Consider the following 16,627-nt stretch of genomic DNA (forward strand, 5'->3'; position numbering starts at 1 on the left):
GACCAAAGAAAGAGGCAGAGCACTCCAGATTGGGAGGTGGGGGTTTTAATTAGCAAGGGAACTGACATATGAGACTTGTCCTGGGCGACTACAAGACAAGTGGGTCTCTGCACTTGCCCACCAGAATCTTAATAGTTTATGTAGAGGCCTTAAATAGGTTCCGCCACATATACCATCCAGATGGTCTCGACGACACATTGCTCTCTCAAAGCTACTGCTGTGGGAATAGTGTATACTAAGGACAACCTTCAATTGCCCAGGGCCAGCTTGAGAGTCAGCTGGCACTCACATCTCCACCAGTGACTCTGTGAGATTGCGCCCAGATGTTTCAGGGCATTTCCTGAGAGGCTGCAGTTTGCTTCTTCATGTGGGGTCCTCTCTTTAAAATCCAACCTAAGTCGTCTCCTGTCTGAAGCTGGCTTCAACGCCTTTGTGGCTCTATAACTCTTCCAATCCTTGACTCCAGGGGCAGATCCAGGCTCTGTGGGGCCAGAGGCTTATACACCTTTGGGACGTCTCTATTGATTTTATTTTCTTTTTTAAGATTTTATTTTTAAGTAATCTCTACACCCAACGTGGGGATTCTAACTTACAACCCTCAGATCAAGGGTCGCATGCTCCACCAGTTAAGCCAGCCAGGCGCCCCTTGGGACACCTCTTTAAGAATACAAAAAAGGGGGCACCTGGGTGGCTCAGTCAGTTAAGTGTTGGAATCTTGATTTCGGCTCAGGTCACGATCTCATGGTACCTGGGTTCGAGCCCACATGTGGGGCTTCGAGCTGACAGCTCAGAGCCTGCCTCGAATTCTCTCTCTCTCCCTCTCCCTTTCTGCCTCTCCCTCGCTGGTGCTCTCTCGCGCTTTCAAAAAAAAAAAAATAAAAAAAAAAAAAATAAGTAAACTTAAAAAATTTTAAAAACTCCACATAACTATGAAAATGAGCATTTGCTTAGTTTGGGGAAATAAACCACAGCACGATACTGGAATCTTGGGAGATTGGTTTCCCTCCCTCTTGAGATCTCTGTGAACAATTTACTTGAAATATTTCCTGATGGCAACCTGGTTTCCTCTCTGCACGGAGACTACCGACTGCAGCCTTTCCAGCCCTATTGGCCTCACAGTAAACCCTTGACACTAGGTCTCCCTCCTTCCTCCCCTTCTCTCCTGTCTGAAGACCATCCTCTGGCAACTCTACCCAGCTGCCATGCAGAACTCTCCTCCTCCTCCTCCCTCCCTCAAACTGGTTCTGAGTGGTGTGGAGAGCATCCCACGGAGCCATAAGACCAGGCCTCTGTCATTACTTCCTCGTATGTCCTTGGAACATAGAGGGCCTCAGTTTCCCCAACTGTGAAATGGGGACTTGGACAGAGTTGTCCTGTGGCTTCCCACAAGAGTATCCTTGGAGTGGATGGGCACCAGGAGGGTTCCAGGGACTCTGAGTCCTGGGGCTCCCACCTCCGTCCCTGTAATTTATTTCTTTTAATGTTTATATTTATTTTGAGAGAGAGAGAGAGAGACAGTGAGAGTGGGGAAAGGACAGAGAGAGAGAGGGAGAAAGAGAATCCCAAGCAGGCTCCATCCACACTGTCAGCAGGGATCCAGATGCGGGGCTTGAACTCACAAACCGTGAGATCATGACCTGAGCCAAAATCAAGAGTCCCACGCTCAACCGACTGAGCCACCCAGGTGCTACGTCCTATAACTTACTAAGAGGAAACTCAGGTGTGTGTTCTGCCTTCGCCGCCATCTCCTGGGTAACCAGGCTGAAGCCATTCTCTGCTGTCAGGGTCAAAAGGGCATCCGTGAAATCGGCTTTCAGGTCCGCCTTGCCCTCCACCAACTGACCTGCGAATAGTTGAGATCTGGAAATAAATAGCTTCACCTGCTCCCCCAGCCTCCGAGCTCCGCCCCACCTCCTCAGCAGGACCCGCCCTACTCCTTACAAAATCTCGCGAGGTTCCCGAAGCCAGTAAAGACTTTGGCCTTTCTGCCGTTCCGTAGCTCGGGGCTGCAGGCGTTGAACTACTGTTTCCGGGTCGCAGCCAGGTAAGGCTCCGCGGCGGCCCTAGGGGAACCTAAGCCCAGAGGTCTCAGTAAGTAGAAGACCGCTCAGAGCCTGAGTGTTTCCCTCTAGTATCCTCCTTTGATTCCTTTAAGACCCTGGTACAGCCTGGCAGCAGGGCCCAGGATTTCTGGATCCCCAGCCCTATGACTCAGGGGCTTTTGTCCAGTTTCCCTGCTCAGGATTTGGATTCAGTTCAGCAGCTTCACCGCTCCGTCTGAGAGATGTGGAAACCGGGGCTTAGCGCATAGCCCCGAGGCCCCGTGCCCTCCCCCGGGTTCCTCTGGATCAGCACTGAGACCCCGTCCCTGCGCCAGGTCCCCTCTCTTGGGCCCACGGCCCCGGACTGCCTTCGGCCTCAGCCACATAACCCCTCGGTCACCCACATCTCGTCTTCCTGGCTGTCCGCAGGCCTGGGCAGCATGGCCGTATTCCGGTCGGGCCTCCTGGTGCTGACGACGCCGCTCGCCTCCCTGGCCCCTCGCCTGGCCCCCATCCTGACCTCGGCGGCCCGGCTGGTGAATCACACGCTCTACGTACACCTGCAGCCGGGCATGAGCCTGGGGGGCCCGGCCCAGCCCCAGTCCAGCCTCGTGCAGGCCACGTTTGAGGTCCTGGATTTCATCACACACCTCTACGCTGGCGCCGATGTCCACAGGCACCTGGATGTCAGAGTTCTGCTGACCAATATAGGAGCCAAGAGCGCCTTTCTCCCTCCCCTTCCCAGCTCAGTCCAGAACCTGGCCCACCCACCGGAAGTGGTGCTGACTGACTTCCAGACACTGGATGGGAGCCAGTACAACCCGGTCAAACAACAGCTAGAGCGTTATGCCACCAGCTGCTACAGTTGTTGTCCCCAGCTGGCTTCGGTGCTGCTATACCCCGATTACGGGCCCGGAGAGCTGTCTGTGGAGTCCCTGGATGTCCCCTTACCCTCCACCATCAGGCCAGCCTCTCCCGTGGCCAGGTCTCCAAAGCAGCCAGTGCGTGGCTACCACCGTGGGGCTGTGGGTGGCACGTTTGACCGCCTGCACAATGCCCACAAGGTGTTGCTCAGTGTCGCGTGCATCCTGGCCCAGGAGCAGCTTGTGGTGGGAGTAGCGGACAAAGACCTGTTGAAGAGTGAGTGAGAGATACTCTGGAGTAGAGCAGGGGAGGACCCTCAGAACTCCTTAACCTTGCCCCCAGTGCCAAGACTGAGGAAGGGGAGGGGCATCCTTTACTTCCCACCCCTCCTGTATGTAACAGCACCTGGCACCCAGTGGGTGTTGAGGAAACTATGTTAAACGAACCAGTGCAGCTTTCTCTGTGTGTGATCTACTCACCACTCAAATCAGAATTTCCCCAAATGTGGAACTAAGGAAATCTGTACTTTTGAGAAGTTCTCCGGGTCACGAACCCTAAAGATTGAGACCCTGGGAGTAAATGGATGAGTGGGTTGTGGGTTGTAGGTAGTGTGTTAGAGCTACAGCAAGAGGGGACTCGTGGTTGGGGTGGTTCTTGGAATTCTCCACCTGACTCTGATGCTCCCTGGCACTGCTCGTTCTCTGGACACATGCCAGCCCCTGCCATGACTGTCGTGCTTGCTGGCTGCCCCCTCTTCACTGCTCCCCTGACATACAGCACTTCCCAGCTTAGCCCTTTCTTCCTGCCACCCACCCCCCTCTGGAGATTGGATGCTTAGGGATAGTCTTCCCCAAACTTGACTATACCTTTCCTCCCCAGTAAAAAGATCTCACTGGGCTCCTTCCCCAGGCAAATTGCTCCCTGAGCTGCTCCAACCCTACACAGAACGCGTGGAACATCTGAGTGAGTTCCTGGTGGACATCAAGCCCTCCTTGACTTTTGATATCACCCCCCTGCTGGATCCCTATGGGCCCGCTGGCTCTAACCCCTCCTTGGAGTTCCTGGTGGTCAGCGAGGAGACCTATCGTGGGGGGATGGCCGTCAACCGCTTCCGTCTTGAGAATGTAACCCCTGAGGGAGACTGGCAGAGGGAGTGGATGGGGCTGGGGAAGGCCACGTAGGGGGCTGTTGGGAGTACCGTGACCCTAGAGGAGGGAAGAGAGGACTTGGGGTGGTGAGGAAGAGGCGAGAAGGAACTGTTTCCCAGCTTGCCCTTGGAGGTAGGCTCTACCTCTGGGGAGGATAAGGGGGCCGCTCAGATGTCATTGTCCTCCTGCCCCTCGTTCCCTCTCCTCACCCCTCCTCTTTAACCTCAGGGTCTGGAGGAGCTTGCCTTGTACCAGATCCAGCTGCTGAAGGACCCAAACCATACAGACAATGAAGAGGACAAAGTCAGTTCCTCCACCTTCCGCCAACGAATGCTGGGAAAGCTGCTTCGGCCTCCATATGTATGCCTGTCCTCTCTCCTCTCCTTGGGTGGGCTGGAAATGCTGGAGAGTAGACTGAAGATTTCAGTCTCAAGCATGAGTCTGAAGACCCTAGTAACTGGGGTTCCCTCTCCTCTACCTCCAGAAGAGGCCCGAACTCCCCACACAGCTCTACGTGATTGGACTGACGGGCATCAGTGGCTCTGGAAAGAGCTCAGTAGCTCAGCGGCTTAAGGGCCTGGGGGCGTTTGTCATCGACAGTGACCACCTGGGCCATCGGGCCTACGCCCCAGGGGGTCCTGCCTACCAGCCTGTTGTGGAAGCCTTTGGAGCAGGTAATGCCTGGGGAGGGCTAGAAGTGGCCTGAAAAGTGAGGGGATGGCCTGGCCTCCTTGCCCAGTCCTGTGTCTCTCGTCCAGATATTCTCCATAAAGATGGCATTATCAACAGGAAGGTCCTAGGCAGCCGGGTGTTTGGGAACAAGGTAAGCATGCTTCTCTCCAAGGACTCCTCAGCTGCTACTAGAACCAGAGGTTGGGACCGAATGGACCTTGCTGGTCTGGTTCAGAGTGCGTTTCCACTCATCTGTTCCCCACCACCTCCTCTCTCGGGCTGGCTCCGTCTCCAAGGGAAGGTAAATCGCCTGCTTCCTCTGTTCCCCTCCTCAGAAGCAGCTGAAGATACTCACGGATATTGTGTGGCCAATTATCGCGAAACTGGCTCGAGAGGAGATGAACCAGGCTGTGGCTGAGGGTGAGTTGGAGGGTTGATGGGAGCAGCCAAGGGGGACATTAAGCAGATTCTCCTCCTAGGAGCCTCCTCACCCCAAGCCAGACCCTCCACTTCCTTGGGACTAGGCTTCACCGGCTCTCTGGTGGCAAGTGGCAGTGTGCTGCTGGCAGTGACTGGGGTCTCCCCGCAGGAAAACATGTGTGCGTGATTGATGCCGCCCTGCTGCTTGAAGCCGGCTGGCAGAACATGGTGCATGAGGTGTGGACCGTTGTCATCCCTGAGACTGAGGTATCTGGACCCGTCTCTCACCCCATCCCCACTGCACACCACAGCCCGCTCTGAGCCAGTGGGCTGACCGATGCCTTCTCCGTGCCCAGGCTATACGACGCATTGTGGAGAGGGATGGCCTGAGTGAAGCTGCAGCTCAGAGCCGGTTGCAGAGCCAGATGAGTGGGCAACAGCTCGTGGACCAGAGCCACGTGGTGCTGAGCACCCTGTGGGAACCGCATGTTACGCAATGCCAGGTTGGTGCCCAGGAAAGGGCTGGGTTGTAGGGAAGGAGTCTCCAGTGGGTGCCTGCCTGACTCTGTCTTCTCTTCCTCCTGACACTCTGTCCTGCTCAAAGGTGGAGAAAGCTTGGGCTCTCTTGCAGAAGCGCATCTCCCAGACGCCGTAAGGCCCATGGCTGACAATGTGTTCTCTGTGGGGCCACAGTGGCCCTGGAGCCGCCCAGAGATTCAGCGGTGAGGAGGAATGGGGGCCTGGGTGCTCGTCCTAGCTTGGGCCTAGAGACTCTGAACCAGACTGGGAAGGGCAAGGCTGGGCCTGGTGGACACAGGAAGTCTACCCAGCTTGCTGGTGTTTGGCCATCGCTGAGGATGAGACTCAGAGGGGAGCAGGCCCCTCTGGCATTTTGTGCCTACTCTTGCCCACAGTGTCTGTGAAACCTTCGGCCCACTGCAGCCAGGGCAAACACTGGAACTTGTAACAATTAAAGGTGAATGTTGCCAGGTGCTGCCTGTATGTCTGCGTCCTGCCCCAATGCCTCTAGGTATCTTTCTTTGGAAGCCTTGAGCTGGAAGCCTGGAGTGCAGTGGTTCTGAGCATAGCTTTTGCAGCTAGCCAGATTGAGGTCAGCCTTGGCCCCATCGCTGACTAGCTGTCTGCTTTGGGAGAAGCTACAGACTTTCTAGGTTCCTCGGTTTCTGTATCTGTGAAGAGGCTTAACTGGGCTAACGGGCTCTTTGAAAGCGTTTCTTCCACTGGTCTCCTGCCAGGTACCAGGCTACGTGTTGGAGGACCGGCCTTCCACGAGCCAGGCGGGGCCTCCGGCCTCACGGACTTGGCAGCCGTGCTGGGTCGGCCGAGGGGGCCAGGACTGCAGGGCCGGCAGGGTGGGGTTGGACACAAGTCCCTGGAAGCCGCGGGTCCAGCACAGCGCGTGCACACAACTCTCGGAAATACTACTTGGACGAGCCTTTTGAGGGGACTCCATTTTACAGAATGTGTCATGTCGCGGTGTGGGCGAGTGAGGGGAAGGACAACGTCTGTGTCAGCCCCGACGCCAGTCTCCGCAGCTCCTGACCCTAGGTTTCAGAGTTTTCCGGGTGCGCATGCGCGGGCCGTGCCCCGCCCTTCGCCTCTCGTTCGTGGGTTGGTGGATTTGGGTCACGTGGAAGTGCCTCGCCTCTTCCTCGCGGCAGGGGGCCCGCCCGCTGGCTGGTTTCCGGTTCGGTGGGTCGGAGATGACGGAGCCGGTCGCCTCTCCGGACGACCCCTGGGTCAAGGCAAGCCCCGCGGGCGCGCACGCCGGCGAGGGGAGGGCGGGTCGGGCTCATGCACGTGGGGGGTCCCGAAGACTAGGGGATTCCCTGCAGTCCCCAAAGGTCCCCCCGCCCTCCGGGCCCCGGGGCTGCAGAGAAGACAGCCCTCACCCTGCGCGTGCCAAGGTGGGGAGACAAGTGAGGCGTGTGTGCACGAATGTGAGGGGACCGGGCTTGCGGGGGGGTGGGGGGGGACGGTGGAGGAGGGAGGGGGTGGGGGCGGAGGGGCGGTGCTCCTATGGCCTATCTGCTTACTGCTATTGGGGGCAATCCTGCAAACCCCTGCGCACCCCAGGCGCGCGCGTGTGTGTGTGTGTGTGTGTGTGTGTGTGTGTAAGTCTAAGTGAACGTACGCGCGTGCATCCTGCAATTGCCTGCGCTCTCAGGGTGGGGGTGGGGTGTTGGGGCGGGTAGAGGTGTGTGTGGTAGGGGTGTATGGTGTGTGTACGAGTGCGCACGCGCTCAGAGTGAGAGGAGGTGCCCAGTCCCGGCCGGAGGTCTGATGAGCTCCTTTGCTTGGTGTCACAGGTGGAGTATGCCTACAGTGACAACAGCCTGGACCCCGGTGAGTACCTCTCCCACGGTCTCTAGCTCCCTGGTGACACTCCTGCCACAGTCCTGTGGATTCCCGTGGTCTTGCCAGCCACACCTGAGCACAGCCCACTGTCCCTGAGCGGAGTTCCTGCCCTGAGACAATGAGGGAGGAGCTGCATAAGGGGCAGGAAGCATAAGGGTATAATTCCTGCTGCTCTGAAACAAGGAAATGATGAAAATAGTGGGAGCTAGCCATTCTGTCACCCTCGTTGTGCCTAGATGCCACTTTGTGAACCGGTGGTATCATTGCAGGCCCCTGGAGCAGTGGAGACACCAAAGACAGGAGCACTGTGGTGGGGCACAGCAGGAAGTGGATGACCCAATATGGGTAGCTTTTGGGTTGAAAGGGAGAGGTCAGCATTTAAGGATCAGGAAGCCATTGTACACACAGGTGTCTGAAGGTCTAACAGTGTCCTCCTGTCCTACCCCTTAGTGATTGGGACCTCTCTTTTACAGGGCTTTTTGTAGAAAGTACCCGAAAGGGGAGTGTAGTGTCCAGAGCTAATAGCATCGGTTCCACCAGTGCCTCTTCTGTCCCCAATACAGGTAGGCAGCAACATGCCCCCACCTGGGGGGGCTCAGATATACCATCATTTTAGTATATTTCCTAGACAGGAAGCTCCAGTCATCCACACGGGGGTGCTGGAGGCCTAGCGTTAGACACAGGGTCTCACCATCTTTCACCTCATCTAGAATATTAGACGGTTCTGTCCGTTTGCTGTCTCTGAGCACCAGTTTTTTCTTCCCCACTGGGGCAAGGTGGGTTAGCTGGGCCCACTGGGCTTCAAAATGACCTCTTCCTGCCCCCAACTTTGAGCGTAGATGATGAGGACAGTGATTACCACCAGGAGTCCTACAAGGAGTCCTACAAGGACCGGCGGCGGCGAGCACATACTCAGGCTGAGCAGAAGAGGAGAGACGCCATCAAGGTGACTGGGGAGGCCTGTACCTCAGCCAATGCAGGAGGGCCCTGTGTATTTCGGATCTACCCTGCCCTCATCAGTCCCCAGCATCCTTGGTGGCAGCTGCTCTAGTCCCCGGATATGAACACCTTTTTTCTAGTCCCCTACCCCTTTGAGTTTGTGAGCACGGAACTTGGGTTCACAGAAAGTTTTGTGCCAGTTTGCCTGAATCCCTTGGAGTTAAGGAACCCTTGTTTTCCCTCCTGTCTCCACAGAGAGGCTATGATGACCTCCAGACCATCGTCCCCACCTGCCAGCAGCAGGACTTCTCCATTGGCTCCCAAAAGCTCAGCAAAGCCATCGTTCTACAGAAGAGTATGGCCAGGGAGAGCACTGGGAGTGGTTGGGGCCAGTGGTGCTGTGAGGAGGCCAGAGCCTTACACTCACTTTCGGCCTGGCCCCGGTGGGGTGATTATAATGGGAGAGTTGGGGAAAGGGAGGAAGGGGAAACAAAGTAAACCTTGTCCTTCTGGCTGAGACATCCTCTGTGCCCACCCTCACTGCAGCTATTGACTACATCCAGTTTTTGCACAAGGAGAAGAAAAAGCAGGAGGAGGAGGTGTCCATGCTACGCAAGGACGTCACGGCCCTAAAGATCATGAAAGTGTAAGGGGGGGGACGCTGAGCTCGGGAAGCCAGGGCTTCTGAGGGGACTCTGAAGCTGACTTCAGTTCATACCTTTCTCTTGTTTAAAGGCCACATCAGATAATACAGAACAGATAATCTTCTCATTCCTGTAGGTGGCCACTTAGGGGTAGGACTCTGCACCCCAACAGTCCCTGATACCCAGCAGATACTCAAAGTGCCTGTGGGATTAGCGAGGGGTAGAGAGAGGGGTCACCCATTTCTGTCCCAGCAGCTCTCGGGAACCCCTTCCCAGGGCCGGGGGAGTACATAGGGTGACCTGAGCTGCTATAGCACCTTAGCCCTGTCCTACTCGCTTTCAGGAACTATGAGCAGATTGTGAAGGCACACCAGGACAACCCCCATGAGGGAGAAGACCAGGTCTCTGACCAAGTCAAGTTCAATGTGTTTCAAGGCATCATGGACTCACTGTTCCAGTCCTTCAATGCCTCTATCTCCGTGGCCAGTTTCCAGGAGCTGTCAGCCTGTGTCTTCAGCTGGATTGAGGAGCACTGTAAGCCTCAGGTATGGGGCAGCAGTGGTCAAGGGGTGCGGATTTTCTATCTTCCTTCAGGCCAAGTGACCCAAGTCCTAATTTGTTCAGAGAGGGAAGGTGGCAACTTTTAGGTTTCTGGAGGGTCTCTTCTTTGCTTCCTGGCCCACATTTTCCTGTTAAGGTTTCATTTGGCAAGAATGATGTGGGCACTGAACTCAGGCAAGGCCTCGCTCTGGCCTTTGTTAGCTCGCGTTATGGCTGCCTAGTATGTAAGCCCTCATCACTCATAGCAGAATCACGTGGAATTTCTAGAAAGATTCCTGGCTCCCACCCCCAGGCCCACTAGTTTTCCCTGGGGTTTGTGATTATTTGTAATGGAGCCATGTGTTAATGGTATTGCGTGGAGTTTCTGAGGCTTGACTTGCATCCCACTTTTTTTGTTTCCTGACATTTTCTGGAACCACTTTAAGTGTCCTGTGACACAGAGTGGACACTCCTGTGCCCACCACCTAAATGCTACCATTCCCATTTCTTGTATTTGCTTTACCACATAGCTGTCCATGTCTCCATCCCTTTCTCTGTCCTGTCTCGGGGACATTTCAGAGTCGACTGTAAACGGTGTTTCCCAGGGGCTTTTTCTGTTGTACTCTAAAGAGCACGACTGGTCCAGGCAGGTATCTGAGCCTCCGTCCTCACGTGAGCATCACTCGTGTCTTCCTCTGCTGCCCCCGCCAGACCCTACGGGAGATTGTGATTGGCGTGTTGCACCAATTGAAGAACCAGCTGTACTGACTGGGTTTTGGAAGCTGCAGAAGAGCCATCAAGAGGCCAGAGTCTCCTACTTGGCCTCGGAGCCACTGGGCTTATGAGATTGGACTGCGACACTGCACACCAGTCAGCTGGTTCTCGGTGTTTGGTTCCCCAGCACCCCTTCATCCTCACTGGGGCTGGGGTATTTGTTTTGTGAAAGCTTTAATTTATTATACTGACCACAGAACTTGAGCTTACTGTCTTTCCCCTTCTCCGTAGAAGTCTTCGGGAGGGGGGACCCTGTTCTGGGGACACCCCCCCTCCCCCCGTAAGAGCTCCTGGTCTCTCCCCTTCTAATCCTCAGATTTTTGCTCCTGATGACACATATTGGGAAGCTACTGTTTGCATTTGGTTTGGTCTCTTGGGCAACATTTGGCCCAAGTTTGGCCATTTTGGCAGTAGTTGGATGGGAAGGGAGGAACATGAGGAAATACTCCCACAGCCAAGAGGGGTGAAAGGCCTCCTTGTGCCTCGGCTAGGGCTGCCTGGTCAGCCCAAGGTGAGATCAGGCCTCTTCTGGTCAGCTCAGGGCAGGGCTACTGGGTTCCTGCCCTCACTTGCTACTGCATCCCCTCTCCTTCCTCCCCCACATACTCCTGCCCCCTCTGTCCCCACAGGCAGGAGCATAGCACAGAGAAGTTACATGTGACACAGCACTACATATTAAATTTTTTTTTTAATATTCTAAACACCAACATCGCAATTTTGCTAAAGTTACAATTTTTGAAAGTGAACTGGGCCTCAAAATCACTCCCAGCCATCCTGTTGAGCATATCTGGGTCTCCACCATCTCAGTGCTGCTGTGTTTCTCCCAGGACTTGGGAGTGGCATGAAGGGGTAGAGAAGATACTTTAAAGGCCTCCTGGGGTACAGAGCCCAGAAAAGTCCTGGGTAAAGCCTTGGGCTCCTCGAATGCTGTGTATACTAGCTTCTCTCTACCCGGTAGCCTTCCTCAGGGTTGACATCTGGGAGGTTTGGTTATCCAGAGGAAATTAAGTATTTTTATATCAAATTATAGTACAATAAATATTGCCAAATGCTTTCCTTTAGCGTTGTTCCAAGTTTAAGTGCAAGCAATTGGAATCTAGATGATGAAACAAGCATGACAGCCATCCACTCTGGGCTTGCTCACTCCCTGAGCCCTGTATTCTGGTTCATGCCCCTCTCCCAGCTGCTCTGCTCAAAGGTGGAAAGCAGCAGGAACAAAGAAGCCAACCTGAAGGAGGCAGCCAGTCCAGGACGTCGCTTCCATTCCCCCATCCTGCAGAGGACTCCTCAAGGGTCTGGGAGCTTCACGTTGTAATCTTCATCAGTCTCTATCCCAACTTCCTCCTGGGGCAGGGAGAGCAGTAAACGAGACCTCCCTGGACGAAGACCCCAGGGTGGCAAGGAGGGGAGAGACAGAGAGAACCACTTACAAAGAACTGCTTCTTGCTCTTGGGGTATCCTTCAAGGATCGCATCAGACAGTTCTGTTGCCTGACAAGAAACAAAACCACCCCTTTTCAGACGGGCGGCACTGCCTGGCGGACCCATGACCTCAGGCAGCAGTTTCTCCGGTGGCTGCCATTTTCCAGGGCCTGCTGCGGAGCTCACGCACTTACCATCCTCTTCCGCTTCCTCCATTCCTTGCAGTACTTCTGCCTCTCTCTGTACACCTGCACAGGGAAACAGCTTGCTCTAGCCCCTCGGGCTGCTGGGGGGCAACCTCGGCCTCACTCCAGACCTGCACAGGCAGACCTCCCCGCTACCACCCTTCCTCCTGACTCACCTGCTCTTTCTCTTCTGGAGTCACATGGTTGGTGGCTGCTTTGATGTTCTTCAGTCTCTCTCTGTAGCCAGCACATTCCTTCTTCAACTCCTGGATCTCTTTCTGCATCTCCGGTGTGGTCAGGGTACTGGTTAACTCCTTCAGCTCTGAAACCACATCTCCCTGAGGTTGCTTCTTACCCTGATGATGGGGTTTTGTCTTTCCCAGTGGGTGCTCCTTGAGGTAGGAGACTGGGCCCCTACCTTGCTCTAGGTTCTACACCCAGGGTCCAGAATGAGTTCCATATTCTGGAAATTGCACTCAGCAGAGATTAAGGCTTACAGAATTACCAGTTTAGTCTGCTTTTCTTTCCTCTTCCATCTACAAGCAGTGGTAAAGTGTGAGGTTGAACAGACTGTTCCCTGTAGCCAGTTAAAGAAACAGGCACAGAGGGAGTGTGGGCACAGTACACTGATAATGTCCGGGAAAGCAAATGCATGTCTTGCCCATTTATATTCAAAAGCCATTAGCTGTTTACGTCTCTTGTAACATAATGCCTGTGGCGGCCCAGCCCAGCTCTCCACTGCAGCGAGACAACATTGCAGTCAGCAAACCATTCACTTAGGGATTCCTGCCCTCTGGACTGACCCTCGCGCCAGGGGCCCCTTCCGGCATTCGCCCAGTCCTACCGGCCTCCATGTGGCGGCAGCTCTGCTGGAGGCTCTGCACCTTGGCAGTGAGGGCCACGATTTTGGTGTCCAGGCCTTGGAGGTCAGCGTCACTCACCATGTCGAACTGGTCCTGCCAGAGGTGAGACGACAAACAGAAGTGGGTGGGTGTGATGTGAAGCCACATCTGGGCAGGCCACATCACATCCGCTCAAGAACCTGGGGCTCCCCAGCCCTCCAGGGGGCCTGGGAGAACAGTGGGAGGGTCCCTGTGAGACACCATTCAGTTCGGTACTGGTCCCAACAAACAAAAAGGTATAAAAAAGTTAAAACCTGATGTCTGTCCTCAAGGGGCTTCAGGATACTGAACAGGGCAGAAATCTTAGTTTAGTGGTAAAACCACTCACTGGGCTAAAAGAGTAAAGGAACATTCTTCCTAAGGGAGTGATACCTAAATTACACATTTCCACAGTAGGAAGAACCGGGGCAGGTCAAGAGTCGTGGTGGGTGGTATTGAAGGGACTCCAGTAAACGTCTGAGGGGCCCCTCCCCTGAGAGAGACCAGCTGCCGCAAAGGACTGTGGTGGGGCTCAGGATGGGGGGTGGGATGGTCTTGTCAGTGATGTCAGGGAGCAGGTTAGAAAGAATAGGAATGCCAGCCTGGGCAGTTTGGACTCTTCATTAAAGCAAAGTAAACCTTTATAGCAGAAGGCAGCAAACTACAGCCTGCACGCCAAATCCTGCCACATTCGGGGCTGTGAAAACAAAAATTTCTGGAAACACAGTTACACCCACTCGTTTACATGTTTACTCGTTTACAGGTGATCATTTACATACTGCTCTATAATGACGGCCCTCAGTGGCTGTGACAGTTGTGTAGCTATGACAAGAGGCCATCTGGCTGGCAAAGCACAAAATTGTCTTTACAGAAAAAATGCTGCCAAATTCTCCCTTAGGGACTCTTCGTTAGAGTAGTAACGTAATGAAACCTATTTCAGAAAAGTTAGTCTTGATGGTGGTGTGGTTCAGTTAAACGAGTATTCGGGGTCTACTGGACATTAGATACTGGGGTGGGGGGGGTTGTGCTGAGCAAAGGAGGAAGAGTGAGAAGTGGGCTCAGCCCTGGAAGGGCTACAGTCTAGTGAGGAGATGGGTAAAAAGACCACCACAATATAGCATCCCTCAGGGAGGTGAGTGCCTGAAGAAGAGGCGAGGAGAGAATCCGGGGAAGGTTTCTGGAGGTGATGCCTGAGGGAGAACCTTGGAGTAAGAGTTCGCTGAGCAAAGAGGCAGAAGAGGAAGAAGGGATTTTAAAACTCCAGGCAGAGGAAGGACACAGGAGTAAAACACACCTAAATGGTCTAGTACTGGTGAAGGGACAGGTGAGGCTAGCAGCAGCCTGGAGCCAAGTCTCTATGTAGATTTCTCCCTGTTGTAGGGAGTGCTGGAGTTTCAAGTAGGGAAATGGCCCCAGATTGTACTGACGCAGACCATTCTGGCTGCAGCGTTTAAGATGTGTAAGGAGGCCAGGAGATGTGAGGAGGCTATCGAGATAGATGAGGAGCACCTGAACTCAATCAGCAATGGCAGACAGAAAGGGGAGGGTGGATTCAGGAAGGGGGAAAGCCAACTGGATTTGCTGGCTGCCTAAGCTGTGAGGTAAAAGTGACTCCCAGTCTCTGAGTTGGGTGAGGAGTGGCTCTGAGGGAGAAGCCTGTAAAAGGAGCCCATTTAGGGGAGATGTGCATTCTACTTCAGCAATATTGATTCTGCAAGGTCTGGAAGGCATCCGGGCGGTGGTCTGGCCTAGAGATACAAAATTAGTGTCATCTGTGTTGGGAGGGGTGGGGACAGAAGGCAAATCATTTGGCAGATGATGGTTCTGATCTAGATGACTGGGAAAAAGAAACCTCCAAGCGGAAAGGGACCTTGGTAGGAACAATTCAGGATCTTCTGTCATCGATCACATCTCAGATCTGGAAGTCTCCCTGAGTCTGGATCACTGCAAGGGGAGTACCCACTTTGATTTAAAGGGTGTGTGGGGCCCTTTTAATGGCGTGGGCTAGCTGAGTTTCACGGGATGCCTCAAGTCAGAGTTCATTCTAGAGACTGATTGACCTAATGTCGGGTCTCACACGGGTGATAATCTGCACAGGTTTCCCTCACCTGGTCCGCAAAATAGATCTTCTGCTTGCCGTACATCTTCTCTTTGATTTTGCCTTGTTGGGCCAGCTGCTCCAGCGCCTTCACCACCGCCTGGCAGAGGGGAGAGGCAGAACCAATCAGAGGGATGATTTAGGGCCCAGGCAGCGGGAATTAGGGCCGACCAACCTTAGGAAGCTCAAGGCTAGAATGGCTGCCTCGAGAGGGCAGCACTTCAGGCTGATTCGAGGGGCCCCAAGGGTAGGGGGGCGGTCCCAGGAGAGGGTCCTCACCGCCTTGCCCAGTCCATGTTCCCGCTGCAGGTTCCCGAACACGTCCTGGGCGCTGTAGGGCCGGTTCTGCTCCTGCAGGTATCTCAGGAGAATCCCGGGGGCTACGAGGAGACGGGGCATGGCGGGAGGCCACTCAACCGACCCCTCGCCCGCCCCCCGCCCGGGTCTCCCCCGTGCCCGCGGTCCGTTTACCTCCCGCCGCAGCCTCGGCCCGGCCTTTACTCATGGCCTTTCCCGCCGCCAACTTGGAAAGCCGGACGTTGCAGTTGCTCGGGGCAACGGCTGCTTCCGGCGACGGGAAGGGCGGGCCGCAAGCGGTGATTGGCGGAAGGGGAAGTCTTGGCGAGGAACGAAGCGACCCTTCCCGGGCGCCGTAGGTCAGTGCTGTCGGGAGTCGGGTGCGAGTGTGGTCCCTCGCACTTCTGGGTCCATGCAGCGGAGGTGGGGCGCTTGCCCTGGACTTCTCCCTCCCTGCTCCTCGGGACGCAGGCCGTAGTAAATCACGCCTTCACGTTGCGAGACCCGCTTCCAGCGGCAGCGGCTGAGCTCTCGTCACCGTGAGCTGGGCCGGTGTTCCAAGGGGGAGAAAACTTGGGATCAACTCCCGCTGGTCTAGCGACCTGCTCAAGATCACAGAGCCAGTTACTCACAGGGACGTGCCCTGTCCCACGGCCCGATGCCCTTTTCGTCGGTCTCATTTGCAAAATAGGAAGAAGAGATACTAACAGGAGGGTGGTTGGAAGACAAAAATGCGTAGAAACTCTGGAAGGACAATAGCGGTATCATTCATTGCCCGTTACCGGGCCTCGCACACAGGGGGCGCTCAACACGTGCTGTGGTGTGAACGCCAAGGCAAGGCAGGGTTGGGACGGGGCTACGGTTAAGCCACAAAGCTTGTTAGAAAAGTTTCCTGTTGGCCGAGTCAATCTTATGGCAACACCTGGCAGGTGTTTTCCACTTCTGCCCACAGTGGCCAATGGGACAAAGCCTGAAATAAGTGTTTCTAGTTTCTGAGGTCAGCTGAAGGCCAAAGAGCAGCTGTCCCTGCAGCTCAAACACTCCAGAGGAAGAGCATGGTGTTAATCTTTACAGCCTTCTGTTACCTAAATTCTCATTAGCCTTTGAAACACATAGTTGTCTTCACATGTCTAAGGAACAATATTAAGAATTAAAAATGAGGGGCGCCTGGGTGGCACAGTAGGTTGGGCATCCGACTCTTGATTTCGGCTCAGGTCATGATCTTGAGGTTCGTGGGTTTGAGCCGCAGGTGGGGCTGCATACTGACAGTGCAGAGCTTGCTTGGGATTCTGGCTCCCTCTCTCTCTGCCCCTCCCCCGCTTG

General features: G+C 54.8%; 3 protein-coding genes across 10 annotated transcripts; 2 read left to right on the forward strand and 1 right to left on the reverse strand.

The window, feature by feature from the left end:
- Positions 1–29: 29 nt before the first annotated feature.
- On the reverse strand, positions 30–16,514 carry LOC123603741 (PSMC3 interacting protein). Of its 2 annotated transcripts, XM_045488951.1 has the most exons (8): positions 15,479–16,508; positions 15,287–15,387; positions 15,018–15,107; positions 12,873–12,984; positions 12,205–12,350; positions 12,038–12,091; positions 11,853–11,912; positions 11,092–11,766 (listed from the first exon to the last, which is right to left on the reverse strand). In XM_045488951.1, the coding sequence occupies exons 1-8, from the start codon at positions 15,510–15,512 to the stop codon at positions 11,710–11,712; spliced, it is 654 nt and encodes a 217-aa protein (XP_045344907.1). In that variant the 5' UTR covers positions 15,513–16,508; the 3' UTR covers positions 11,092–11,709. The 2 variants fall into 2 exon arrangements, with proteins under 2 accessions (XP_045344906.1, XP_045344907.1); XM_045488950.1 differs by lacking the exons at positions 11,092–11,766; positions 11,853–11,912 and adding an exon at positions 30–455 and having other exon boundaries at positions 15,479–16,514.
- COASY (Coenzyme A synthase) lies at positions 1,940–6,135 on the forward strand. 3 transcript variants are annotated; one of them, XM_045488942.1, is made up of 10 exons: positions 1,940–2,044; positions 2,472–3,182; positions 3,816–4,030; positions 4,283–4,414; positions 4,539–4,728; positions 4,813–4,877; positions 5,062–5,146; positions 5,316–5,413; positions 5,503–5,649; positions 5,751–6,135. In XM_045488942.1, the coding sequence occupies exons 2-10, from the start codon at positions 2,483–2,485 to the stop codon at positions 5,799–5,801; spliced, it is 1,683 nt and encodes a 560-aa protein (XP_045344898.1). In that variant the 5' UTR covers positions 1,940–2,044; positions 2,472–2,482; the 3' UTR covers positions 5,802–6,135. The 3 variants fall into 3 exon arrangements, with proteins under 3 accessions (XP_045344898.1, XP_045344900.1, XP_045344899.1); XM_045488944.1 differs by having other exon boundaries at positions 4,542–4,728; XM_045488943.1 differs by having other exon boundaries at positions 2,034–2,091.
- On the forward strand, positions 6,724–11,483 carry MLX (MAX dimerization protein MLX). 5 transcript variants are annotated; one of them, XM_045488945.1, is made up of 8 exons: positions 6,724–7,074; positions 7,477–7,513; positions 7,999–8,088; positions 8,365–8,471; positions 8,720–8,819; positions 9,011–9,110; positions 9,452–9,653; positions 10,360–11,483. In XM_045488945.1, the coding sequence occupies exons 1-8, from the start codon at positions 6,739–6,741 to the stop codon at positions 10,414–10,416; spliced, it is 1,029 nt and encodes a 342-aa protein (XP_045344901.1). In that variant the 5' UTR covers positions 6,724–6,738; the 3' UTR covers positions 10,417–11,483. The 5 variants fall into 5 exon arrangements, with proteins under 5 accessions (XP_045344901.1, XP_045344903.1, XP_045344904.1 ...); XM_045488947.1 differs by having other exon boundaries at positions 6,724–6,912; XM_045488948.1 differs by having other exon boundaries at positions 6,724–6,912; positions 10,295–10,441.
- Positions 16,515–16,627: the final 113 nt, after the last annotated feature.

Source organism: Leopardus geoffroyi, chromosome E1 (assembly GCF_018350155.1).
Source record: "Leopardus geoffroyi isolate Oge1 chromosome E1, O.geoffroyi_Oge1_pat1.0, whole genome shotgun sequence".
Classification (NCBI taxonomy): domain Eukaryota; kingdom Metazoa; phylum Chordata; class Mammalia; order Carnivora; family Felidae; genus Leopardus; species Leopardus geoffroyi.